Source organism: Chrysemys picta, chromosome 1 (genome assembly GCF_011386835.1).
Source record: "Chrysemys picta bellii isolate R12L10 chromosome 1, ASM1138683v2, whole genome shotgun sequence".
NCBI lineage: Eukaryota > Metazoa > Chordata > Testudines > Emydidae > Chrysemys > Chrysemys picta.
In genome coordinates this window covers 70,244,566-70,271,145 of record NC_088791.1, presented here as the reverse complement: position 1 = coordinate 70,271,145, position 26,580 = coordinate 70,244,566, and the positions used below count along the sequence as shown (strand labels likewise).

The 26,580-nt window shown below is 45.6% G+C and overlaps 2 protein-coding genes across 3 annotated transcripts; one reads left to right on the top strand and one right to left on the bottom strand.

Annotated features, from left to right (window-relative positions):
• Positions 1–174: 174 nt before the first annotated feature.
• Positions 175–15,169, bottom strand: LOC101946930 (glioma pathogenesis-related protein 1-like). Of its 2 annotated transcripts, none has more exons than XM_008164605.4 (7): positions 14,872–15,169; positions 14,202–14,538; positions 8,727–8,972; positions 6,591–6,700; positions 4,524–4,606; positions 2,961–2,987; positions 175–2,872 (listed from the first exon to the last, which is right to left on the bottom strand). In XM_008164605.4, exons 2-7 carry the CDS (start codon positions 14,379–14,381, stop codon positions 2,721–2,723), a joined length of 798 nt encoding a protein of 265 aa, XP_008162827.2. In that variant the 5' UTR covers positions 14,382–14,538; positions 14,872–15,169; the 3' UTR covers positions 175–2,720. The 2 variants fall into 2 exon arrangements, with proteins under 2 accessions (XP_008162827.2, XP_005291395.2); XM_005291338.5 differs by having other exon boundaries at positions 14,202–14,408; positions 14,872–15,009.
• On the top strand, positions 15,029–17,436 carry LOC135973886 (uncharacterized). The gene is made up of 2 exons (XM_065559124.1): positions 15,029–15,162; positions 16,202–17,436. Exon 2 carries the CDS (start codon positions 16,315–16,317, stop codon positions 17,305–17,307), a length of 993 nt encoding a protein of 330 aa, XP_065415196.1. The 5' UTR covers positions 15,029–15,162; positions 16,202–16,314; the 3' UTR covers positions 17,308–17,436.
• The last annotated feature ends 9,144 nt before the right edge of the window (positions 17,437–26,580 follow it).

Here is a 26,580-nt window from a genome sequence, read left to right as displayed (position 1 = left end):
GAATTGAAAAGGGAAGGTATAGTGATTTTTTTTTTTTTCCCAGCAACAATCTACACTGGTTGGGCTGTCTGGTTCCTAACTGATTGGATTATAATGTTTATGGACTAGAAATACAGAGCAGCTGAAGCAGAAAAGGGGTTGTGTTTAAGGCTGATGGCCTGTATGTGATTTGCATTTATTGTATAGAAAGTGAGGATTTGTAGTTCATAATGAAAATGTGGATGAGTTATGATGACTTACTGGGATGACTGGAAATGGAGTTTGGGTTTTTTGTGGCCATTGAATGGGTGTCATCAGGTCAGTTTGTTTATTGATCCTTAACTTTTTTAAATTTCTTGACTTTCAATCATTTTGATAAATTCTGTGTTTGGGGTCTTGCATCTAAAGTTTGATTTACAACCATCTTAATTAAGCTTTTTGCATGGGAATTTCCATAGGGATGTTTGAGTGTATGTTGAAATGTCATGTGAATGTTCTAAACTTTTTAAACTCTTCCTGGGAGAATAAGGAAGTGTAGTAAAATAGAGCACAAAGTAAGCTATGTCAGGAAGGAGAAATCTTGCTGTGTTTAATTTCACTTCCCACAAAGCAGCAGCAGACCCCATGTGCTCCTCTCTTATAGTAGTAGGAGCTGGGCTGCATATAATTAAATCTGCTCATAAAGGACACCTCTGCATGTGACTTCACTCAAGCAAACACCTGCACTAGGCTCCTTATGGGTTATGTTGTCCATCCATGTAACGTCACTTGTATGATCAGAGCCAAGGCCTGAATCTGATTAATTGGGTTCTGGAGTCTAAGTCCAAAGACGTGTTGACTGACGCTAAAAAGCCCTGCTGAGATCTCAGTCAGTTCTCAGATGTTCATACGATCACAGAGAGAACATGAAGTCTGTGTGTGTGACTGTGTCTGTCCCCCTCCTCCAGTCAATGTCCTCCAGCTCCTGGCCTGACCAGCAATCACTGTTCCTCTGTCAGTCCTTCTGTGAATACTTCCCCAACTTCTCAGCTCTCCAGTCTTTAAAGGGCTGTATCAACACCTCAGTCTCTTTGTTTCGCTCCTGGGGATTTTCCTCTCCTCCAGAGATGAGAAGAGAGCTGGTGATCCTAGGCTTCAGTCATTCAATTCTGTTCAGGATCTGCCTACTCATTTGTTGATAGCCCATCAGAATCTCATTCAAAGACAGACAGGCACCATTCCCTTTGTGTTTAGCACAAGGAGTATGCAGTTTAAAAATACAATTTAAAATAATGGTAAGGGCTTACAGAGTGTGAATAACACCAAACAGTTTATAGATTGCACATAGATTCCCCAAATCATCGCACAGTCCTGCTCTCTTTGACAGAGCCCCAGGATTTGTCACAGGTAGGGTGACCAGATAGCAACTGTAAAAAAACGGAGCAGGGGGTGGAGGGTAACAGGCGCCTATATAAGAAAAAGTTCCCAAAAATGGGACTGTCCCTTTTAAAAATGGGACATCTGGTCACCCTAGAGGGGATGCTGAAAATCCTTCTTACTCACCCAAATGTTCTGGAAGAGGTGAGACGGTCTTTTATTTTTGGGGCCTCAGAGGAGTGAGGCCCAGGCCTGCAAACACTTAATGAATATAAGTAACATCATTCTCATAAGTAGTCAGTTAAACTAATGGGATTGTTCACATAGGCAAAGCTACTCACATGCCTAAGTGTTTGCAGGATTGGGTCCCTTGTAGGTAAACACAGAGCCTAAACAATAACTATTGAATTATGATGCACGTTGCATAAAGTGAAATAGGTAACTTTTAATGAACGTTTGAAGTATTTTCTTCTATTTGACTTGCTTTTAGACTTCATTAAACTCTAAAATGCATGAGCCTATTGTTCTTTATATTCTGGTATAATATGGTAGTACCCACACCATGCTAGGTGCTTTCCACCCAGTCCCTGTCTCAAAGAGCTCACAATCTAATCAAAAGATCTAAGTGAAGAAAATCTAATCAGTAGCTTTACAGTTACAAATGTTTACACTTCGCATGCTCCGGGAGGGAATGCGCATTTCAATAAATGCGCAGGTATATCCGGTGCTCAGCGCGCAGTATTAACAAACACTAGTCGCCTGTTTCTAACTGGTGCCTGTCAGGAAATGCACATATGACTGAGGAGCAGGAAGATGAGGATTGGCACCAGATGGCCTGTGGCTGGACTGAGGGTGCCTGCTAGCTAAGGAATTTGTGACTCTTCTCATCATCCCCTCAAACATTGAAATAAAAACTAAACACCTACAGTGTCAAATGCATAAGGTTACAGGCCAAATCTTGCTTCATTTACTGACATGAGTAGTCCAATTGACTTCTATTGGACTACTCCTTCAGGTAAGGACAGCAGCAATTAGCTACATGTTAATATGTCATCAAGCTTATGCAGTTAGGTCCTCAAATATCAGAGCACATAAAAGAGAAGGGTGAATGCATGCCCTTAACTCTGGCCCTTAACCAAGCAAATTATAGTGAGCCTTCACCTATATTCAGATAATTACCTTGGATTAAGGGTTGTGGGTGGCTTTTTTTGCATGTGATTTGAAAATAGATAAATGCACTCATCATTAATAGACTAGGCCTCATTCTACAGATCATTGTGTTAGATTTCCCTGCACTAATAAATCTGCACGTGGAATAGGGGAAATCTGCATGTGGAATAGGAGTAGAACAGCCTGAAGTATTCCTGCAATCTTTCAAATGTATATTAGTCACTTATAGATAATTGGGGATAATGCTTCTGTAGAAACCAGACAGCTCCAAAAGTCAATACAATTAATGATGGCCTTAAAACTAGAATAGTAATACAGTATTGGTCACACATGGCTTTATCCCAGTCTGGATACCATCCAGAGTTACCTATAAATAAAACAAGAGGAATTATTTTCAAGCAGAACTGTACTTAAGGTAACAAATTCAAGAAACAATATCTGATTGTGATACATACTTATGACTTTCTCACGCTCTGGATTTTCTGGCAGGAGAAGAGAAAGGAACATTATTTACCCGTTAGAAACCATTTTAATGAAAAATAATTGAGAACTTGAGTACATAATGAGAAGCTCCAGGACCTTTGCTTTTCTCACCAGGGTGTAATACAAATATGTCTGTTTCACTTTAATAAAACATTGAAAAATGCCCAAAAGAGGAAACTTGAGAATAATGTATTTCCACAATGATACTTCCGGGCTTGGCTGAGACAGAACTTGCTCATAACCACCTGCTTCTTTTAGCCCCTAGTAGCTGAAATGGAGGAAGTAGATTTTGATAACTGCAACTAATGCTACTACTATTTACTTAGGCTTGGAGCCACAAAGGGACCTAGGAGCTGCAATGCTGAATGTCGCAACACTTAACTTTTAGGCATCTAAAAATCACAGAACAAACACTGATCCACAGAGTCTGTTAGGCCCCTATGCAATAAATGGGGAGAGAGTAGTGCCTATTAATGCATTCCACAAAAGCCAATACACTAGATGGGGAGCAGCCTAAGATAGCCAATAGGAGATGCTGATGAGAGGGGTGTGTCCTTAGCCCCACTTCCTCTGAGATAGCCCCATCTCCCTGCAGCCTGGACTTAGGCCCTATCTTTACTTAGTGATCCATGAATGGGAATCCACAGCCTGGAGTCAGGCAGTTTAGGCACCTCTTGCAGGAATGAGTTAGGTGCTGCCTTGCTCCACCCAAAACAGCCAGAGGAGGAAGTGATGCTGGTGCTGCCACCCACCTTATAACTTTTAGCCCGGTGGTTATGGTGTTCTTCTGGGATGTAGGAGAGTTAGGTTCAATTCCCCACTCTCCCTCTCTGAGCGGAGGGGAAGGATTTGAACAGGGGTCTCCCCCTTCCCCGGGAGCAGGTTCTAACCCCTGCGCTTTGGGATATTATGATTTTGGGGCTCCCTCAGTCTCTTCTATTGAAGCCGTTCCACTGTGGATGAATAACAAAAGAGAGATTGGAGCAAGGGGACTGGACCCTGGGTCTTCCACCTCCCCAGGTGGATTGTAATGTGTTGTTCTCTGTCTCTGGCCCAATGACTATTAAGTATTTATCCACAGTGGTACAGTCACTGGGCTGAACATTTTCTGAAAACTTTTCCAGCTGGGCTGCTTCATGTTCCTTTTGAAAAACCAGCATATTGCCTCTCTGCCTCACCACCTCAAGCACATGCTGGGGAGCGAATCATACGCTTACAGAAGGTTGGGCCTAGCTGTGATCCCAGGCTGGCTAGCCACTCCCTTGCGGTTTTATTGCACTGGTGGGGGTATTAGCCTGGCTCCATCCTACTGCTCACTAGTGTCTCTTGCTACCTGGGGTGGAAAAGGGGTTCTTCATATTCTCTTTTCCTCCTCCATGTGGATCCCCACCATACTTGGCTTTTGGATGTAGGATCTCAAACGTACTTGAGAGCAAGCCACCATTGTCTTATGACAATGGTCCATTGATATTGTGTCTTATATATGGGTCTTTCCATATGATATCATTCAGTTAGGGACTTTCCTTTTTACTTACCACATAGCTTATCCACACACTTCTCACCGTTGCATTTGCTGCATGCTGCTCCTGCGTTATAAGGCTGTGTTGGATAATTCCCACTGCAAAGAGGAACAACTTTGTTCTGATATTGACCTCCTTGGGAAGAATTTGAATATCTTGTGTTCATATTTTGTTGCAATTATTTTATCATGCGGAAATTCTACAGCAGAGTCCCCTGCACACAGAACATGCAGTGAAATGGAGGAGAGCAGGAATGACTGGACCCAGGGCCGGCTCCAGGCACCAGCGTAGCAAGCTGGTGCTTGGGGCACCACATGGAAGGGGGCGGCACGTCCGGCTCTTCGGTGGCAATTTGGCGGCGGGTCCCTCAGTCCCTCTCGGTGGGAAGGACCTGCCGCCGAATTGCCACTGAAGAATGAAGCGGCGGCGGTAGAGTCGTGGCGGAAGTGCTGCATATCGCGATCGCGGCTTTTTTTTTTTTTTGGCTGCTTGGGGCGGCAAAAACCCTGGAGCCGGCCCTGACTGGACCCCATGTTTAGGAACGCAGACAAAACTTCATTAAAACTATCTTCTTTCCTGAGTTTAACACTGCCAAATTTCAACTTCCAGATGCTGAGAACTTTGGAAGTCTGGTATTTAGCTATGCCACTGAAAGAGTTACTGTTCTCTTTTGTGCACATGGCACCTTTTTAATATAGAGGAATCCCTGCCAGGCTGGCTGGGAATCTGTAAGGGAGCTATTTTATTTCAGTTTCTATCAGACTGTTATAGGAATCAGTTGTCTCTCCCTCTCTCTCTTTTCACACCCTCCTTCCTTTCTAGAGAGCTTCTGGGTGAAATTCTAGCCCAACTGAACTCAATAGGGCCAGGATTTCATCCCAGATTTATTTGTTTTATCTCAAGTAAACCCTCTTGAGGACAAAGCACTCCAATGAAGGATTAAGTGGAATTTAAGTGGTCCATAGTTTTTGTGCTCTCCCCCTGCATAGGGTTGAATGTCACTAAATCAAATGGCACACTCGTGGAACTAATGCCCAAATGAAGTATCGTTTGATTCCTTTAACTCACATGCTAAAGGATAGAATTTGGGTGTACAAGAAACACAGCATATAGAGTTTCAATCCACTATTCAGCAGCGGTAAAGGACACCAAGAGGATGCTGGCTCACACAGTATCGAGATGTATTAGAAGTCCAAGGATACTGCATTACACTTTATAAAGCACTGTTTTGAGATATTTTACGAGTACAGTCTTGTATTATAGTCAATCTTGGTTACCCTAGGGTATGTCTGCACTGCAATTGGGGGTGAGGGAGGGATAAGTGCATCATGTAAACTAGCTAGCCTGAGTGTGGAGTACAGTGAAGTCACATCAGCATGGGCTTCAATGTGGGGCTGTACAAGCCTGCCCAAGACCCTGGGTAATTACTTGGCCTGCGAGCCTGGAACCCTAAGTACTTACTTGGGTGGCATGCCTAGGCTAGACTCCTTGCTACTGCGGCTTTACTGCTGTTAGTACTTGCTCTAGTTCGATTAAAGCTAGCTCAGGTATGTCCATCCAAGCTACCACCACACCTCCAACTGCAGTGTAGACATACCCTATGTGTAGAATGACATAGTTAAGTTGGAGAACTACTCCCCTCCCCCAAAGGGCCACTGAATAGATAAAAGGAGTGGAGAGGTTTACACAGATAAAGGCTCTGTGTTTTAGGGCTAAATCCCCTGAATTTAAATTTCAAAATTTGGGTTGAGCCCCCCAAAAGTCTTAAATTTCTATGCATGCTCAGAAGTAGCATCAACTGTATGGTTTGCCAGTGAGGACACCAGTCAGTAGATCAGTTGCTCAAATATTCAATGCAGTCCATCTTCCAGCATCTCCCCTATTTTACCTTTTTCTTTGGCCCCATTATTGATTCCAGTGGGTAGCCCTCTCCCCGATCAAAGAGAATTGGGCATGGCTTTCTCTGGAGGATCCCATTGCTGCTTCAAGCATTATCCATATGAGTTTACCAGAAAGTAACATGAGTCATTCCTCCTCCCCCACACCACAGCCTTGTAAATTAATTGTAATGAGAGGACTTACGCTGGCCCATAGTTGCAAATAAAATGTGCTGCATTAGATCCTCCAAACCCTGTTACTGTAGGGCAAAAGTGAACAGCGCAGCCAACTTTGTAACTTGTTGCCCAAACAACCTGAAAAGAAGTGGATATAAGCCAAAATAAAATACCTGATTTAACATTCATGGGACTACAGAGAGACTGCTACTGTACTTGTGACACACAGAATTGATGAACTAAGAAAAATGTATCTTAGGGACTCTTTACTTGTCCCGTGTGTCGGCCTGGCTTGACATGAGTAATTGGACATGGGTGAGGCCTCATTTCTTGGGAGACAGGACTAGGGAGGTAAATGGATCAGCAGGCTGGAAACAGAATGTCTGTACTAGCTAAGAAAAGGTGGAACATCCAGGGAACCATTTACAATGGATAAGTCAGGCACATAAAGATGAGGTACAAGTTAAGCCATGTCTACACTAGAGACCTGACCCTGGCACAGCTGTACCGATGCAGCTGCACCGCTGTAAGATTTCCCATGTAGCCACTCTATGCCGACAGGAGAGAGCTCTCCCATCAACATAATTAAATCACCGCCAATGAGTGGTAGCAGCTATGTTGGAGGGAGAGCATCTCCTGCTGACATAGCGCTGTCCACACTGGTGCTTCTGTTGGTGTAACTTATGTCGTTTAGGGCTGTGTGTTTTTTCACACGCCTGAGCAACATAAGTTATACCAACAAGTGCTAATGTAGACAGAGCCTAAGTCATGTGTGGAAAGAGAATGTGGTACAGGGATTGGCTTCTACAAAGTAACCAAGCCAGTCCCAAAATATGTAATGCAATGTATAGTCAACACAATGTAATGCCGGAGGAGACATTAAATTCTTGAAAACACTGGCAAACGGGAATTCTTTCCACTAATGCATTTTCATATGTTGATCTTGTGTGACTAGGAAAATAACTTTGCCAGGGTAGTTGACGTCTTCTAGCAAACGTGAGGGTTAGGTGTTTTTAATCTGTCTCATTTACTTAATTGTAGTCCACTGACCAGCACTACTTTTCTATCTGGAAAAGTGTTAACAGTTCAAAGACATGACGTGCAATAAAGGCCCAATTCAGCTCATCTCTCACTAAGCTCAATTTTCCCATATGCTGAAGTCAGTTGGGTTATGTACATTTATCTAAGAGCACAGTTTGGCTCAAAGTACCTAAAGTTACCCTTTATCCAATGAGAATGAAAGGCTCTCAGCTGGATTCCTGCCTCTCAACATTCCAGGAATGTGACTTTCTGCTCGATAACCATTCCTCCACCCTATTTTAAACTTTTTTATAACTAGTTTTAGTGAATTTATTGCTCACAAAAAATGCTGGTATGATACTCCCAGAAACTGAAATCCTCTTTTTGTCTATAGGCAAAGCTCAACAGCTCAGCCTTCATGTCCGCATGATCCTTAGCCTCTTTTCGGTGAGACTGCCAACAGGAGACATGAACCTTATCTGCTATGAACTGGACTGATGCCACAAATTCATTTAACATATATTCCACTGTAGAGTCAGAAGGCAGTTTTTAATGGGACTCTTTATAAAAGCGAGAGCTGTATATATGTGAGAATACTTAGATAGTTGATATAAAGCAAACCTCCTACTTGCACATAAAAATGATGCATATTTTTCATAAATATAGAACCAGTAAAGTTGTGCATTGCAAATAGCTTCTGGATTACACAGCTGATAACAGTAATAATTATTTTTTAGTCATTACCAATCTGAGCCTGATTTTTTTGAATTGCTGACCTAAAACTGAAAGATCCTGTAGCCAATTTCCAGTCTTGCCCCATTCTGATTTTGAGCAAACTCTTAAATAACCTGTACTGCTATTACTAGCCTGAGGGTCTGTATCTGATTCCTCGCTAGAAGGGAGTCTTTTTCAGGGAGTCTTTTTCAGGGAAACAAAAATAAGATTAAATTTAAAGGGTTAAAAAAAAATCCTCTTTATTTCAAGGGCCCTTTCTAAAACAGTGAAATAAAAAGAGCATGTGCACAATGTGATTACAAGACTTAGAAAATAGTTTGTTGAATTGGAATAGGAATCTCCCATTTTAAATTACAATGGACAAAAATAATTCTGAAGTTCAGATGGAGAAATGTAGCAAATGACTTACCTGAGTGTAATGGCCACACACCTTGGTGCAAGTGTTAGTGTCATAGGCATAGTGTTTGAACTCATTGTACCAATTAGTGAGGGCTGCAGTCACAGAAAACATGCGAAGAGAGCCAGTCCAGATGTTTTCTCCAACAGAAGTAAAGGTAGGGTGGGCCTTCCCGCGTATCTTGAGATAGATATTATGTTTAAACTGACATTTCTTTGCCCATGCTCTGGCTGTCTTTGCCAAATCTGGGTCCCAGCTCTGCCAAATGTAAAGATAGACACAAACCATTTTCAGTTACATTGGCATAACAGTAATGCAAAGGAATTTCCTAGAGAGGCCATTCACGGATGTGAAAATTTCATATGTTCTGCATATCTATTCATTCCTGGCCTCCTTGGAGATTTCCAAGAAAAGGCTCTGGGAATTTTATGGAACTAGCTGATAAACAGTCCTGTGTACTCATTTTTGATAAGTTTAACCACTCATTCAGACAGGCACATCAAATTTCTGTTTTTGCTGGACTCCTGGATTTATAAGGCAAACACTAAACTTGTTTGGAAAACAAATATAGGCATTTAAGCTCTCTTTAGTAAAAAATGGGGATTCGTTACTGTGTTAAAGAACTAATTTTCAAGAACACCATAGGCATTTCAGAGCAAATCTGTCCAGTTTTATGGACAGTCAGCAAAGTTCTGTGAGTGCAAATGTTGGCTCCAAATCCATATTTGCATAAACAAATATGAATTTACCTATGCAAATCAGACAGTCAAATGGCTGTCTATGAAATTTGTGTACTCAAATGCCTATTTGCACAAGTGTTGGTTTGGTTTTGCTTTTTCTTCTTTGTACACACAAAGCCTCCTGGGACAAATGTAGAGTTGTTGTGTCTTTCTGAAAACTCAACCCTGGGATCTTACAGTTGTATCTTTAAAAAGACCCCTTTTTATAGTGAAAATTCAGTGACCCAATCAATTCCATGCTTGCATGAGGTATTTTGGTTTTTAGAAAATTTTTAACTTGTGGAATTTCTCTGTTGCATCTTCTGTAAATAAACTTTCTTCTTTTCAAATTAATTATCAATACTGACTACTCTGTCAAGGACTAAATAATTACTAGAAATGTAAAACTAACCCAATGAGACTGTAAATTTTATGAAATGTAGCTTATGACATTTATCTAAGTACAGTACTTGAAATATGCTGAAAACTGTATTATGTTACAGTAGTATTAAACTGAGGTCATTTCTAAATATATTTTTAGAGAGATGTTTTATAACCCACTGCAAACATATATTTCTTCCCTTTCTTTTTGTAGCTAAGACTGTAAAAGTGAATTGTGCATAAATCAACAAAAGCTAAGATAGTTTTATCTACCATTTAGTCACTAACTCAAGTTGAGGTGATTTCCTTTCAGAACAGTGAGTTATAATGTCAGCTTTTATGGTTTAAATTGTTGACTTTGCTTGGATTTGTCTCACAAAATTGATATAAAAACAACTTGCCTGACAAAATATTAGTTAAGTTTGTTTTTTCGTATTTCGGTTTATCAAGCTTTTATCAAGTAACAGTTTGTCTAAATTACTGACATTTCCTTAATTTTTAAAGAGAACAAATACAATAGATCTGCTTGAATGAATATTTACAAGAGACTGCTTTCCAATTCCAGCCTTAATATTATTGCAAGTTAAGAGTAATGCTCCTGTTTACATCTGTGCAACCCCTATGAGTTATAAGAAAGAGACCCAGTCAATGGTTGTGAGTAGTGAATTTGGTTCAGAGAGTTTGGGGGACCAGTTCTGTAGTTTTTGTTCTTCTTTACAATTCAATTTTTCTCCTCTACCCCCCAAAAAATCTGTGTATTTTTTCCTCTTTATGTGACTACTCCTAGCTAGAGTTGGTTGACTCCTGCAAAAACAGTGTTTGTAAACACTCAGATTTGTTTGACCACATTTATAACTCGTGAATGCATCTTTGTTCACATAAACAAAGATTGATTCATGTGAAAAGCCAATAGGAGTGTGTGAGGAATGGCTGGTCTTTGTACAAATACCACATGGAAAACATATTCATTATTTTTCATTAACTCCTCATCACTTTTGTTCTCACATTTAAAAATAATTCACACATCAAATTAGGGAGCAGAAACAATGCCATATGACTTGTGGTGGGCCATTGGTCACCCTGTAACAAACAGGCAAAGAATATCCCTACATTGCATCTGGGAGCACGCTTCCCAGTATGGGTAGAAAGATGTGCTGGCTCTGCTCCGGCTAACATGCTAAAAATAGGAGTGTAGCAGGGCAACATGGACGGTGGCTCAGGCTAGCTGCCAGATTCGGTACCTTGAGGTTGTGGGCAGGTTTGCACTCAGGCAGCTAGCCCAAGCTGCCACCCATGCTAGCCCAGTTACACTCCTATTTTTAGTGAACCAGCTCGAGCAGAGCTAGTTCTTGTCTGTTTACCTGTGCTGGGAAGCACGGTACCTGCAAAAGTGTCAACGTACCCAAAGTGAACAGTTTGTGAACAGCTGAAAACTGCTGAATACTTGCAGGAAAGTGAGATCCAAATCCCATTGCAGTCACTGGGAGTCTGTCCATTGATTTGAATGGCCTTTGGATCAGGCCCAAAGAGTGCTTTCCCACAAACTGAGCAAGGGAAAAGGGTTACATTTGTCAGTTAACTTGTTTGCAATGAAAAATCTGACAATCTCTCTTCCTTGGTAATGCCACTGTAACCTCCCAGTAAGATGTGTATAGTTATTTTGAAATTGACATTTTCTTTAGATTCTGAAGATACCACAAACACTGCCAGCAGCCTCTTCTTGTATTTTTGTTGCTTGCATGCAGAGAAAGAGGAAATGCCTCTCACATACATATTTCCATTTTAAAAAGGCTGTTTTCAAAAAGATGGAATGTCTTGAGTTCATTCTCTTATGTCTTTAGATCGAAACCTGAGCCTCATCTGAGGACTGGTCTATACTACAGAGTTAGATCGACATAAGGCAGCTTATATTGACCTAACTCTGTAAGTGTTCCAAATAATATGTAGCTCCCACCAATGTAAGTTGCCCTCTACACTGACTTAATAACTCCACCTCTGAGGGAGATGTAGCACGTAAGTTGCTGTAGTTAGGTCGCCGCAGTGTCAGTGTAGACCTGGTTTGCTTACATTGACTGTTGCTGTCTTTCAGAAACTGTCCCACAATGCCCCATGCTAGCAGTTAAATCAGTGCAGGCGTTCCTGGTGAGGACGCACAGCACCAACACAAGGAGTGTAGTGTGGACATGTAACATTGATTCAATTACTATGGTGGCTATATAGCAGTGTAACTTAGGTCAACTTAATTTTGTAGTGTAGATTTGCCCTGAGGTAAACCAGGGCTCCAAGTGAAATACTGTAATCCTCTTGTCGTAGTCATACTTAACTTTTAATTGTTGAAGAGCTAAGCAGTATGTGGTTTTACACTACATTGCATTTTGTAATAGATTTTTGGCACTTCCCCTATTGCTTCCTCCACATTAGATACCTCATTGGAGGGGGGTTTGATTTATTTATTGATTAATATACAATCCTAGTGCCCTTTGAATAAGACATACAGGACTCAGGATGGTGATAAGCACCAGTAAAAGAACCTCGACGGGGATAGCCAGACAGAACCCAGATAGAACCTAGTGAGAGAGCCAGCTTTGTCTGGAAACTTTGAACCAGCATGTACTGTAACTAACAAACACTATTCTCATAACTGTAAAAAGAAAAACCACTTTCCAACTTCCAATTTGTGGTGTTTATCCAGAAAAAAAGAATTGCCTCTCCAGTTGTTGTCTCAGCAAAGTTACTCATGGCTTCTGTGTGCATAGGTTCTGCTGCTTAGTGGCCACCTCTTTCCTGGTAGTGGATTCACAGTCGCTGGTCATTCCAATTGCCATATATGCAAATGAGTTTATTAGAATGTTGGCAGGGATCTTGCTGAGCAGGGACACAGTACATTTTATGTGGTGGCAGATATTTCCCTGGAATACATTTGGCCACAGCTCCAATATTAGGGCTACCATATGTCCGGATTTCCCCGGACATGTCTGGCTTTTCAGTCTATAAATAGCCGTCCAGGGGGGATTTTTAAAAATCTAAAAATGTCCGGGATTTCCCCCCGGTCGGCTATTTATAGACAGAAAAGCGGCGGCCAAGTGCCGCTGGGCAGCCAAAGCCCCTTTCCGGCTCCCCCCCATCCCCTGCAGCCTTACCACGCTGTCCGGCCCCGCAGCTGTCTTCCTCCTCCTCCCCTCCCCTGAACACTCCGCCCAGCAGTGCCGGCATGGGCCCAGTCCGGCTCGGGCCCCAGCAGCGCCGGCCCCGGCTCCAACGGCTCCGTCCCGGCTCAGGCCCCAGCAGCGCCAGCCCCGGTTCCAGCCGAGCGCGCCCGCCCAGCCCCGGCTGAGCACCTCCGGCCCGGTCCCAAGCCCCGCAACCCTGGGCAGAGCTCCAGCCGGAGCTCAGCCCGATTCCTGGGCTCTTTAAAGCCGGCCCTGGTCAGGGGACAGGGAGGGAGGGTTGGATGGGTCAGGAGTTCTGGGGGGGGGGGCCGTCAGGGGGGCAGGGGTGTGGAGAGGGGTTGGGACAGTTAGGGACAGGGAGCAGGGGGGGTTAGATGAGTCTGGGGGGGTTGTCAGGGGGGCAGGGGTGTGGAGAGGGGTTGGGACAGTCAGGGACAGGGAGCGGGGGGGTTACATAGGTCGGGGGTCCTGGGGGGCTGTTAGGGGGGCAGGGGTGTGGAGAGGGGTTGGGACAGTCAGGGACAGGGAGCAGGGGGGTTTAGATGGGTCTGGGGTTCTGGGGGGGCTGTCGGGGGGCAGAGGTGTGGAGAGGGGTCGAGACAGGCAGGGAGCAGAGGGGGTTGGATGGGTCGGGAGTTCTGGGGGTCCTGTCAGGGGGCGGGGAGCAGTTGTGAATAACCCTCTTTTGGATGAAGTCCTGAAACAGCATTGCAGGTAACCAAACAGCTATAAACTCTACAAAGTGACTTGATGACAGTGACCTCTTCCAGGGTAGATTTACAGCACACAACACTGAAGAGAGAGCGCGGGGGGAGGGAAACCAACTAACGGGCATATTTAGTGCTTCACATAAATCACACAGGGGCTGGTGAGCTGTGACAGTTTAAAACAGGGAGGATTTTCATAGCATAAACCTCAAGCATAAAAGTGAGGTTTGAAAAATCCATCTGAACCCTGGGAGAGGGACTGAGCAGGTATGTGTCCAGCTGTGATAACTGGAGTCTTACTGAAGTGGTTCCAGGCTTTGGGGTTGTGTTTCTTGTTTGTTTGTTTGTTTGTTTTAAACTATGATTCAAGGAGGGTTGGCATAGCTGAAAAGCTTTCGTAGCCAGTTACAAAAGTAAATCCTCATGAGAACAGTTAACACCATTGCAACATTCACCGTCTGTGTGCAAGAGATGAGTAAAATTGTGTAAAATTGTTGAAGGTCCCCTTACCATGTGAAGCATGTTGCTGGCTGCTGGATTCACCCGGGACCGAAAATGGTTATGAGCCGTCACACACTCCTCAATAAACTGTTTGTCTCTTGTATCAGGTAAAGTACTTGGCTCATAAGAGTAGCAGCAAACTGAGAGAGCCAGTACTACCAGCACAGGAAGGGACAGCGTGATTTTCATGGTTCTCGAGTCTCTCTGATCTTCCAACTTTGAAAGCAGAATATTTTGACTATATACGGTGCTCTTAGCTCCCCAGACGGTGTTTTGGCTGGAAAGCTGAGTTTTATCTTCAAATTACAGCTGCTTAATAGGGTGTTCCTAACAGGAAACGAATCAGCTTCAGCAGCCCCAAAAAAAGAATGAGGAAATTGTGGTAAATAAATTTTGCACTAAAGCTGTGAGTTTCTGTTTTAGTGAGCGTTTGTATTGGCAGGGCAAAGAATAGGCCAGGGAGGGGCGGGGGAGAGGAGCATGCGATGTCGCTCCTGGCGGGGGTGGAGGGGGAGGAACAAGCAGCGTTGATCCAGCTGGTGGTGTGGGGAGCGGGGAGGGGACGTCCCCCGCCCCACTGCCACCCCGTCCTCAGTTTCAGACAGAAACGTCTAGAGTTTAGAATGGCCCAAATTAGTGAACTCTACAGCAATGCACTTCTTACATAAATGTTAGTTACCTGTATAGCAACTGGAGTTCTTCAAGATTATCTGCATGTATTTCATTTCTTGTTTCAGACTGAAAATAAGGTGTAACTTTAACAGATCTGCTCTAGGAATTATTATGGGGAAGTCCTGTGCTCTGTGTTATACAGGAGGTTTGACTAGATGATCACAGTCAGGGCCGTCCTCAGGCATACGCATCGAAAATTTGAGGCACCCCTGGGTCTTAGTGTCCACCCTTCCTGCTCTTCCTATCTGTGTTCTGATCCCTCCTGCAGGCTCCAACCACAGCTGGCTGCTGCAGCCCGGTGAGTCTTCCTCTGGAGGGGATCTAGTTCTTAAAAGTGAAAAAGCCTCCCAGCCTGCCAGACCTATTAGCACAACACTGAAACTGTTAAAGAGCCATTCAAGTGGTAATGAAGCATTTAACAGGCATTTGCCAACCCCCCCCCCATATACTGTCAGTTTCTGAATTTACTGACAAAAACAGTTGTGCATTGCTGTAATATTTACTCAGAATATGTTAGTCTACAGGACCTTAGTTTAAAATTTGCTTTAAAAATATTTCATTAGTGTGTTGCTGAACATTATAGAAACACAGCTCTAAAAAATCCTTGCATAGATTTTTAGATGCACAATCTGAGTATTCATCTTTAGCCTTAAATGCTTGGAGCTTCAGACATATAGTTTTTTAAATAAATCCTTCAAAAGACCACCCTTATCTAAAACACACATGCGAGCCCGGGCTGCTGTCGGGCATAGGGCCCCATAAATCCTAAGGACGGCCCTGATCACAATGGTCCTTTCTGGCTTTGGAGTCTATAAATCTATGCACGGTGTGTGCCAGAGATCAGAACCTTACAGGCAGCAGTGTTCCTTGGGCCACACCTGTTCCCTTCATGCCTTTGAGCAAAGGGGGCATAAAAGGGGATGAAACGACCAACCAACCGACCCTCAGTTCCTTCACTAGTACCAAGTCAGTATGTTAGGGCATGGTTACACTTACAGATGTAGAGCGCTGTAAGTTAAACCAGCCCTTGGAGAGCACAGTAGGGAAAGCACTGCAGTGTGGTCACACTGTCCGCTGCAAGCGCACTGGCGTGACCACATTTGCAGCACTTGCAGCGGCATTGGGAGTGGTGCATTATAGGCAGCTATCCCACAGAGCACCTCTTCCCCTTCCAGCACTGTGGCTTGTGGGAAGGGGGCGGGGCATTCTGGGTTCTGTCCCAATGCCCCATGATGCATCGCTTCGCATCCCAGCAATCCCTGTGCTTCCATCCACATTTGGCGCCATCTTTCAACATTTTTTGTACTGCGTGCTCTGCCTTCCCTTTTGGTCTGCAGGAATGGAGCCCGAAGTGCTGAGGAATATGCTGACTAGTCTCGCCAGCACGTGACGTTTAGCAGTCGAGTTACTCCTTAAGCTACAAACTGACAGTGAGAAGTCTGACAATGATATGGACTCGCATAACACATATGACACAAGATTGCTTGTGGCATTCATGGACCTGCTCACCACCGTGGAACGCTGCTTTTGGGTTCGGGAAACAAGCACTGCGTGGTGGGATCACATCGTCATGCAAGTCTGGGATGACGAGCAGTGGCTGCAGAACTTTCGGATGAGAAAAGCCACTTTCATGGTATGGTGTGATGAGCTTGCCCCAGCCCTGCAGTGCAAGGACACGAGATTGAGAGCTGCTCTGACGGTGGAGAAGTGGGTGGCTATTGCAATCTGGAAGCTGGCAACTCCAGACAGCTATGGATTGGTCGCTAACCAGTTTGGAGTGGGAAAGTCGACCGTTGGAATTGTGTTGATGCAAGTTTGCAGGGCCATTAATTGCATCCTGCTCAGAAGAACTGTGACTCTGGGTAACGTGCATGACATTGTGGCTGGCTTTGCACAAATGGGTTTCCCTAACTGCAGAGGGGCAATAGATGGGACGCATATTCCAATTCTGGCACCAGTCCACCTAGCCTCTGAGTACATTAATCGGAAGGGGTATTTCTTTATGGTTCTCCAGGCACTTGTGGATCACTGTGGGCGTTTCATTGACATTAACGTAGGCTGGCCCAGAAAGGTGCATGACGCATGCATCTTTTGGAACACTGGCCTGTTCAGGAAGCTGCAAGCTGGGACTTTCTTCCCAGACCAGAAGCTCACCATAGGGGAAGTCGAAATGCCCATTGTGATCCTTGGAGACCCCACTTACCCTTTAATGCCATGGCTCATGAAACCCTACACAGGTAGCCTTGACAGCAGCAAGGAGTGGTTCAACAACAGGCTGAGTCGGTACAGAATGACTGTGGAATGTGCTTTTGGCCGTTTAAAGGGCTGCTGGTGCTGTCTGTATGGGAAGCTGGACCTGGCCGATGACAACGTCCCCATGGTTTTATCCGCGTGCTGTACCCTCCATAACATTTGTGAAGGGAAGGATGAAAGATTCACTTAGGCAAGGAACTCGGAGGTTCTACAACTGGAGGCTGAATTTGAACAGTCAGAGAGCAGGGCTATTAAAGGGGTCCAGCGCGGGGCTGCAAGGATTAGGGATGCCTTGAGGGAGCAATTTGAGGCTGAAAGCCACCAGTAATGTCTGGTGCCCTGCACAGGAGTGAGGAGAGGTGGTTCCAATGTTAGTAGGAATCTGTTTGCTACACTGACTTGCAGTGCCTGTTGCTTTCCTGGGCTAAGGTATCTTTTACTTAATGCAATAATAAAGAATGTTTTCAAAGCCCAAAAATGCATTTATTGAAAAGAAACAACTGCTTGGGAAACAGAAAGGGAAAGGGAGTCGGGTGGGGAATAGTTCAATCACAGATTTGTGTATGCCTGTTATCATACTCAGCCTTCCTGTCTGGAATGCTGTGCATTGAGTGCTGCACTTCAGGCTGGCTAAAATTCATGGTGATGGGGGTTGAGTGCAATGGGTAAGGGTTGTAGTTTGCAGGGCTGGGTGGTGAAGCTACAGGTGTTGGAGGCAGCTGGTGGCGATAAGAACCCAGACGTGGGGGAAAGTGGGTTGGAGGTGACATGGGGGCACAAGGGAAAGAGTTTTGGGACAAGGGCTGCGGAGGGGGGGGGGGGGGACGGGCGCGGTAGTGCTCCGCCTGCATTGCTTCGAGCGCCTGTATTGAGTCTGCTTGGCCATACTGTCCTCTGGGTTTCTGTGCCTTGGGGAGAGCTAACAGCTGCATGGGGCCCCTATACTGAACACTGTCCCCACATTTTCCACAGGAGTTCGTCCTGGAAGATATCTCGCTGCTGAGGGTGACCTGGGAAGCAAGGGAGGGTCTTCTACTACAGTGCAGCTTCCGCCCTGGCCCATATGCAGCTTGCCTGTGTGCAGCAATGGTCCGCCTCACGGCACAGTGGCACGGACATGTTAGCCTGACTGGGACTAGGAGCACAGTAGTTCTCCCAAGGAACCTGCGCAAGTGCATTGCCCAGTTTCTTTATGAGATCTTTGAACAGATCACTGAGGCCGATTACCACGATATGAGAGAGCACATCAACACCCTATTCCGCATCTAGGCATGCATGCAGCCCTAACCCTCCTCGCCCCAAGAGCCTGCACTGAACAACTTCCTTCCCAAAATAAAAGCTATTAACCAGGCACCTCCTCTGGTGTTTGTCCTTTCCCAATCACCGGCCGCTGCGACTGGCTACCTTCCTCCTGGCTTGAGAACAGTTCCTGGCTGGATGCATCTAGGAATGCCGGGCTGTCTCCTGCCTCCTCAGCACCCTCGCTCCCGCTTTCCTCCTCCTCCTCCTGCCTCGTTGAAGTGTCCGTGGTGGTCCTTGAAGTGGAGGTGGGGTCGCCCCCAAGTATTGTGTCCAGCTCTTTGTAGAAACGGCAGCTCGCGGGGGTAGCACAGGAGCGGCGGTTTGCCTCACGGGCTTTGTGGTAGGCATTCTGCAGCTCCTTCACTTTAACCCTGCACTGCAGTGTGTCCTGGTCATGGCCCCTTTCCATCGTATCCCTTGATATTTGCCTGAAGGTATGGTAATTCCTATGGCTGGAGCACAGCTAGGACTGGACAGCTTCCTCCCCCCAAACACTGATGAGGTCCAGCACCTTGCCATTGCTCCATACTGGGGATCACCTGGTGCGTGGAGGCATGGTCACCTGGAAAGATTCACTGAGAGCACTCCATGCCTGGCTGAGCAAACAGGAAGGGGATTTTCAAAATTCCCAGAGAATTTAAAGGGCGGGTCTCACGGTTGGTCACCAGAGGGCAGAGCAATAGAGTTCAAAGTGATGACCAGAGTGGCTAGAACAGGCATTGTGGGACAATCCTGGAGGCCGATCAGAGCGCATTAACAGACCAGGGTGTCCACACTGGCGCTGTGGTGCTCCAGCCGGGGCACAGTAAATGTTATTTCACTCGCCAAGGTGGAGTACCAGGAGCGCTCCAGGTGGAGTACCAGGAGCGCTACATGCCTTGCCAATGTGGACGCATCGTGAGTTTTTATACTGGCACTAGAAAAGGTTCAGAAAAGGACAACTAAAATGATTAGGGGTTTGGAATGGGTCCCATATGAGGAGAGATTAAAGAGGCTAGGACTTTTCAGCTTGGAAAAGAGGAGACTAAGGGGGGATATGATAGAGGCATATAAAATCATGAGTGATGTGGAGAAAGTGGATAAGGAAAAGTTATTTACTTATTCCCATAATACAAGAACTAGGGGTCACCAAATGAAATTAATAGGCAGCAGGTTTAAAACAAATACAAGGAAGTTCTTCTTCACACAGCGCATAGTCAACTTGTGGAACTCCTTACCTGAGGAGGTTGTGAAAGCTAGGACTATAACACCGTTTAAAAAAGAACTGGATAAATTCATGGTGGTTAAGTACATTAATGGCTATTAGCCAGGATGGGTAAGGAATGGTGTCCCTAGCCTCTGTTTGTCAGAAGATGGAGATGGATGGCAGGAGAGAGATCACTTGATCATTGCCTGTTGGTCCACTCCCTTTGGGGCACCTGGCATTGGCCACTGTCAGTAGACAGGATACTGGGCTAGATGGACCTTTGGTCTGACCCGGTACAGCCGTTGTAATGCTCTTATGTTCTTATGAGTTAGGGCGCCCAGGGCTGTTTTAATGTGCTCTAACTTGCAAATGTAGCCATGCCCTTAGACTCAGCAGTCAAGGGGAAAAGAGGGTGGGTTGTGGAACACTCACAGACAACATATCAACAACTGCTGTTATGTAGAGATAGATAACTTCCCTTTCTGCTTTGAGTTGTTGTCTGTATGTGTTCCACTCCTAGTGACTCAGAAGCACTAGTCAGTCAATGGTGGGGGGTACTTGGAGTCTAACTAAATAAAGATTGCGGGTAAGCCCTGCCAAAACTGCATCAGATCGATATCCGTCTATGACAGACTGCTTGTGAAGTTAGGTATGGTCTTCCAGGTATTTGTTTTTTATGTCTGTCAGCTATAGGACTGATTCTAAAAGAAGCTGCAGCTGCATGTGCTCTGGCAGAGAGTGCTTTACTCTTCCCAGGATGTTTTAGATTTATCACACATCCTAATGCAATCTGACACCCACAGGCGACATGTTATGGCAGGGGGGGAGGAGGGAGAGGCATGCAGGATCACCTGCCCTACCAGATTTCTGCCAGGGTTTTCTGGCCCTGATCGGTCACATGGTGCGGCCAGGCCCCATCCCTGCGCGTTCCACAGGTTGACTGTGTACTACAGGGGTCGGCAACCTTTCAGAATTGGCGTGCTGAGTCTTCATTTATTCCCTCTAATTTAAGCTTTCGCGTGCCAGTAATACATTTTAACGTTTTTAGAAGATCTCTTTCTATAAGTCTATAATATATAACTAAACTATAATTGTATGTAAAGTAAATAAGGGTTTTAAAATGTTTAAGAAGCTTCATTTATAATTAAATTAAAATACAGAGCCCCCCGGACCGGTGGCCAGGACCCGGGCAGTGTGAGTGCCACTGAAAATCAGCTCGCCATAGGTTGCCTACCCCTGGTGTACTATGTGAAGAAGTACTTCATTTAGTTTGTTTTAAACCTGCTGCCTATTAATTTCATTGGGTGACCCCTGGATATTGTGGTATGTGAAGGGGTAAATAACACTTCCTTATTCACTTTCTCCACACCTGTCGTGATTTTATTGACCTCTATCAATCCCCCTTTATTCATCTCTTCTGTAACTTGAACAGTCCCTGTCTTATTAATCTCTTCTGATATGGAAGCTGTTCCATACCCCTAATCATCTTTGTTGCCCTTCTCTGTACTTTTTCTGATTCTAATATATCATTTTTTAGATGGGGTGATCAGAACTGTACACAGTATTCAATGTGTGGGTGTACCATGAATTTATATAGTGGCATTATGATATTTACTGTCTTATTATCTATCCCTTTCCTAATGGTTAGTAACCAATTGTTAGCTTTTTTGACTGCTGTTGCGCATTGAGCAGATGCTTTCAGAAAACTATCCATGATGGCTCTAAGATCTCTTGCTTAAGTGGTCGTGATGCTGGCAGACCAGGTGCAGGCTCATGTCAAGGCCCGTAGGCCTCACTGAACATTGACAAATGAATAGCTGGAAGCCAGTCTGGCTTTCCTGTGTGTTTGTATTGTTAAAATAGATATTAGAGTTATAAGAATGTGTTTGGACTTTATGAAATGCTTGTGAGTTGTTGCGTATGTTAATCTCACTTATAATATCTGTATCCCATTGTCACGCTGTCCAGAATGGTTCATGACTGTGAATGCCTACCTCTGGGCAGAGATTAAAAAACAGGGCAGACACCCAGGAGTTTAGCTAGGGGGGGAGCAGCTGCTCCCCCACTAAGCATATTCACCAAAGGTGGCGCCTTGCCGCCGCTCCGGGGCTGGAGGGAGTGCCCACAGGGAAAGCCCAGCCCAGCTCCCCGGTCCCCACCCCGAGACCCTGCCCAGCTCACCTCAGTCCGCCTCTGCCTCCTGCCCTGAGCACTGCATTCTGCTTCTCCCCTGCCCTGGCTCCCAGCGCTTGCCCTGTGAAACTGATTCGCGGCAAGCCTGGGAGGGGGGGGAGGAGGAGGAACACGACATGCTGGGGAAGAGGCGGGGCAAGGGCAGAGATTTGGGAAGGGGACCAATAGGGGCAGGGAGGGGGCGGAGTTGGGCAGGGCAGAGATTTGGGAAGGGGACCAATAGGGGCAGGGAACCGGCTCCAGCGCACCACTGGATACAGGTGCCTCCAAATAATTTTTGAGCGGTGTCATTTTCTTCTGGACAAGCTTCTGACACCCCCTCCATGCACTTGAGTATCAAGTTTTCCTTGGCATTTGGAGTGGGGGCTGAAGGAGGGGGAACGATGACCCCTTGGGTTTGTTTCAGCAACACTACTGGGTGTGGGGGGGGCAGGCAGAGTTGTAGGAGAGAGATCTTTATTGGGCACGCTGAGGCTGCAGAGTTTGTGCGAGGTGCCTGGCCCCTGCTGGCGTCCCTGAGCCCCTGCTGGCGTCCCTGAGCCCCTGCTGACACAGCGAACTAGGTCCTCCGGAAACATGGCCCTCTGTGGCCCAGGTCAGGGGAGATGCTGCTGTCTTGGGTCTGGACTACAACAGTTCAGAAGCGTTCTGCCATTGCAGGATGTGTGATGTAGGAGCAGTCAGAGAGCGTAACAAAGATCTGGACCCCCAGTATAGTCACGTGGAAAGAGAATGAGCCTGCAATCTATGACAGTTTTCAGAGTAGCAGCCGTGTTAGTCTGTATCCGCAAAAAGAACAGGAGTACTTGTGGCACCTTACTTGAATAGATATGTGGACAGAGTTGGCATTGGGCTTTTTGTTGTTATGTTATTGATGACATCTTCATCGTCTGGACCCATGGAAAAGAAGCCCTTGAGGAATTTCACCATGATTTCAATAATTTCCATCCCACCATCAACCTCAGCCTAGATCAATCCACACAAGCGGTCCATTTCCTGGACACTACTGTGCTAATAAGCGATGGTCACATAAATACCACCCTATACTGGAAACCTACTGACCGCTACACTTACCTACATGCCTCCAGCTTCCATCCAGGACACACCACACGATCCATTGTCTACAGCCAAGCTCTAAGATATAACCGCATTTGCTCCAATCCCTCAGATAGAGACAAGCACCTACAAGATCTCTATCAAGCATTCTTAAAACTACAATACCCACCTGCTGAAGTGAAAAAACAGATTGACAGAGCCAGACGAGTATCCAGAAGTCACCTCCTACAAGACAGGCCCAACAAAGAAAATAACAGAACACCACTAGCTGTCACCTTCAGCCCCCAAATAATTGATACAAACAGAGAGATTAAGTGACTCATACAAGGTCCCCCCAGGGAGTCTGTGGCAGAGGCAGGAACTGAACCTACATCTCCCAAGACCCAGTCTGTTGCCTTATCTAGAAGCCCCTCCCCTAAGCTGCAGATGCCCCCTAAAGAATGGGAAATGCTCCAGAGCTCATGTCTGCACCCCACGGTTTCCAAGATGGTAGCTGAGTTTTCTCTAGCAGCAGCAGGATTGGCTGCTTTAAATGCTATATTTACAATATCCCCCGCCCCAGAGATTGTACCCTGGACCTGTAGCCCCACAAATACCAACTCCCACAGCCTACCCAATGGTTACACCCATAGATGAGTGAATCTGATTTCCTCCCCCCCCCCCCCCCCCGTCACTAAAAATACATCCAGGGTCAGCCTCCTCCCCCACTCCGGCACAGAAGACGGCCTGGTCCCCACTGAATCCCTCTCACATATTATGCAGTCCCCCTGCATATCTGGGTTGGTGGGGTGCTCCCCAGCACCTCTCGCCACAGGTTCTTTTATGCACAATGTAGGCTTCAGCAATAAAACCCAGAGACCTAATCCAAGCTCTCAGGCATCTCTCTTGCCTCTCTGCACTAAGCCTTCAGCCACTTGGAATTGCTCACTGCCTTCCCGAATGGGTTTGTAGTTGATATTCTGCACATGTCACTGGTAATATCTTTGTCTGATCTTTTGAAGACATTTTGCTGCAGTAAATGAAACTTGGGAGGGGTTTTTTTAAAGTTTTTTTTTTTTTTTAATTATTTTTATTTATTTGGACTGAATGGCGCACTGGAGAGAGGTGATGGTACCTACAGTCACCTCTGTTCCTGTAGAGCAGGAGAGCAGCAGGGCCAGCCAGCCCCCCTGCCCCCATGATTCCCCAATGATGGGCTTCTGTAGATAAATCTCTGATAATTTTCATATGACTTTTTACATTGTGCCTCTTCATATAACCTTGTAGTGCTTGTAGTGGGTCTACCCACGTGTGACCTCTGTTTTCATGAAACTTTGTATCAAAGCCTCATATAGAAACCTTGTACTGATTTGTATCAAAGCCTCATGTAGAAACTTTGCATTGAACCTTGGTTACAGCCCCTAAGGATAGAATAAGATAGAAGAAAATGTCTCTTTGCTAAGAATAGACTAAGATTTCCCCTCACCCCTTAATGAATTGCCCTGTTGAATGAATGAGGTGTGAATGAGGAAGGTATGGAAGGCAGGCACCTCCAGACAGCTGCAACAGTTGGAGAGGGGATGGAAGCCAGACTCAAGTACAATAAAACTTGTCAAGTGGGCTCACGTACTTGTAAAACAATATCATTCTTGTGTTTTTATTTTAAGTACAAAATAAATATGTATAATGAATTTAAAAGTATGTAAATAGTAATTTGATATGTCGGGTGGCACCTTTTTTAATGTGTTCGCTCCCCCGATGTTAGAACCTGGCTACGCCATTGCAGGCACCCCTAACTGGTGGTGTGTTTTTATTAGATTTCACCAACCCAGTAACAAATGTGAACTCTTGCATCACTATAACAGTCTTACCATGTCAAGTATCAGGGGGTAGCCGTGTTAGTCTGTATCTACAAAAACAACAAGGAGTCTGGTGGCACCTTAAAGACTAACAGATTTATTTGGGCATAAGCTTTCGTGAGTAAAAACCTCACTTCTTCGGATGCATAGAGTGAAAGTTACAGATGCAGGCATTATATACTGACACATGGAGAGCAGGGAGTTACTTCACAAGTGGAGAACCAGTGTTGACAGGGCCAATTCAATCAGGGTGGATGTAGTCCACTCCCAATAATAGATGAGGAGGTGTCAATTCCAGGAGAGGAAAAGCTGCTTCTGTAGTGAGCCAGCCACTCCCAGTCCCTATTCAAGCCCAGATTAATGGTGTTGAATTTGCAAATGAATTTTAGTTCTGCTGTTTCTCTTTGAAGTCTGTTTCTGAAGTTTTTTTGTTCAATGATAGTGACTTTTAAATCTGTAATAGAATGACCAGGGAGATTGAAGTGTTCACTTACTGGCTTATGTATGTTACCATTCCTGATGTCCGATTTGTGTCCATTTATTCTTTTGCGGAGGGACTGTCCGGTTTGGCCAATGTACATGGCAGAGGGGCATTGCTGGCACATGATGGCATATATGACATTAGTGGATGTGCAGGTGAATGACCCCTGATGGTGTGGCTGATGTGGTTGGGTCCTCTGATGCTGTTGCCAGAGTAGATATGGGGACAGAGTAGGCAACGAGGTTTGCTACAGGGATAGGTTCCTGGGTTGGTGTTTCTGTGGTGTGGTGTGTAGTTGCTGGTGAGTATTTGCTTCAGGTTGGGGGGTTGTCTGTAAGCGAGGACTGGCCTGCCTCCCAAGGTCTGTGAGAGTGAGGGATCATTTTCCAGGATAGGTTGTAGATCGTGGATAATGCGCTGGAGAGGTTTTAGCTGGGGGCTGTATGTGATGGCCAGTGGTGGTCTGTTATTGTCCTTGTTGGGCCTGTCCTGCAGTAGGTGATTTCTGAGTACCCGTCTTGCTCTGTCAATCTGTTTCGTCACTTCCCCAGGTGGGTATTGTAGTTTTACGAATGCTTGATAAAGATCTTGTAGGTGTTTGTCTCTGTCTGAGGGGTTGGAGCAAATTCGGTTGTATCTTAGGGCTTGGCTGTAGACAATGGATCGTGTGATGTGTCTTGGATGGAAGCTGGAGGCATGTAGGTACGTATAGCGGTCAGAGTTCCCGCTTGCCGGATTGCTGGCAGCAGGGACTGACATTGCTTTCAATGTGAAATGAGGCCAGTGCTAATATAAAAGTTTTAAGCTGCCACAAGTCTACGGCTTACCATGTCTGCCTGCAACAGAAATTCCGTTGTGCTGCCCCGCTTCTCAAATGTGCTGTGCAAGACCCCAGGCACTGAATGCGAAGGCCGAGAATTCGACCTTGTGCTGAGTGCGCATGTGATAGGTGCTGTGCATGGTCTTGTTCACAGAGAAAGACTATGTTCTTTGTTCACAACTACATTTATCTTTCTGAGGAATTCACTCCCTTTTTCCCATTCCCACAGCCCCATCTGCGACTGTCTCACAACCTAGCCTGGCATCACACTCCCAGAGGCTAGCGCAGATTAGGCGTAGGAAGAAGAGGACACGGGAGGACATGTTCTCGGAGCTTATGGCCTGCTCCCGAGCCCGGGCAGCACAGCAGACCCAGTGGCGGGAGAACTTGTCCCAAATGCACCAAGCAAACATGGATCGGGAGGAGAGGTGGTGGCAGGAAGACCAGCAGGCGACTCAAACGCTGCTTGGACTACTGAGGGAGCAAACGGACACGCTCCGGCGCCTTGTGGATGTTCTGCAGGAACGGAGACAGGAGGACAGAGCCCCGCTGCAGTCTATCTCTAACCGCCCTCCCCCGCCACCAAG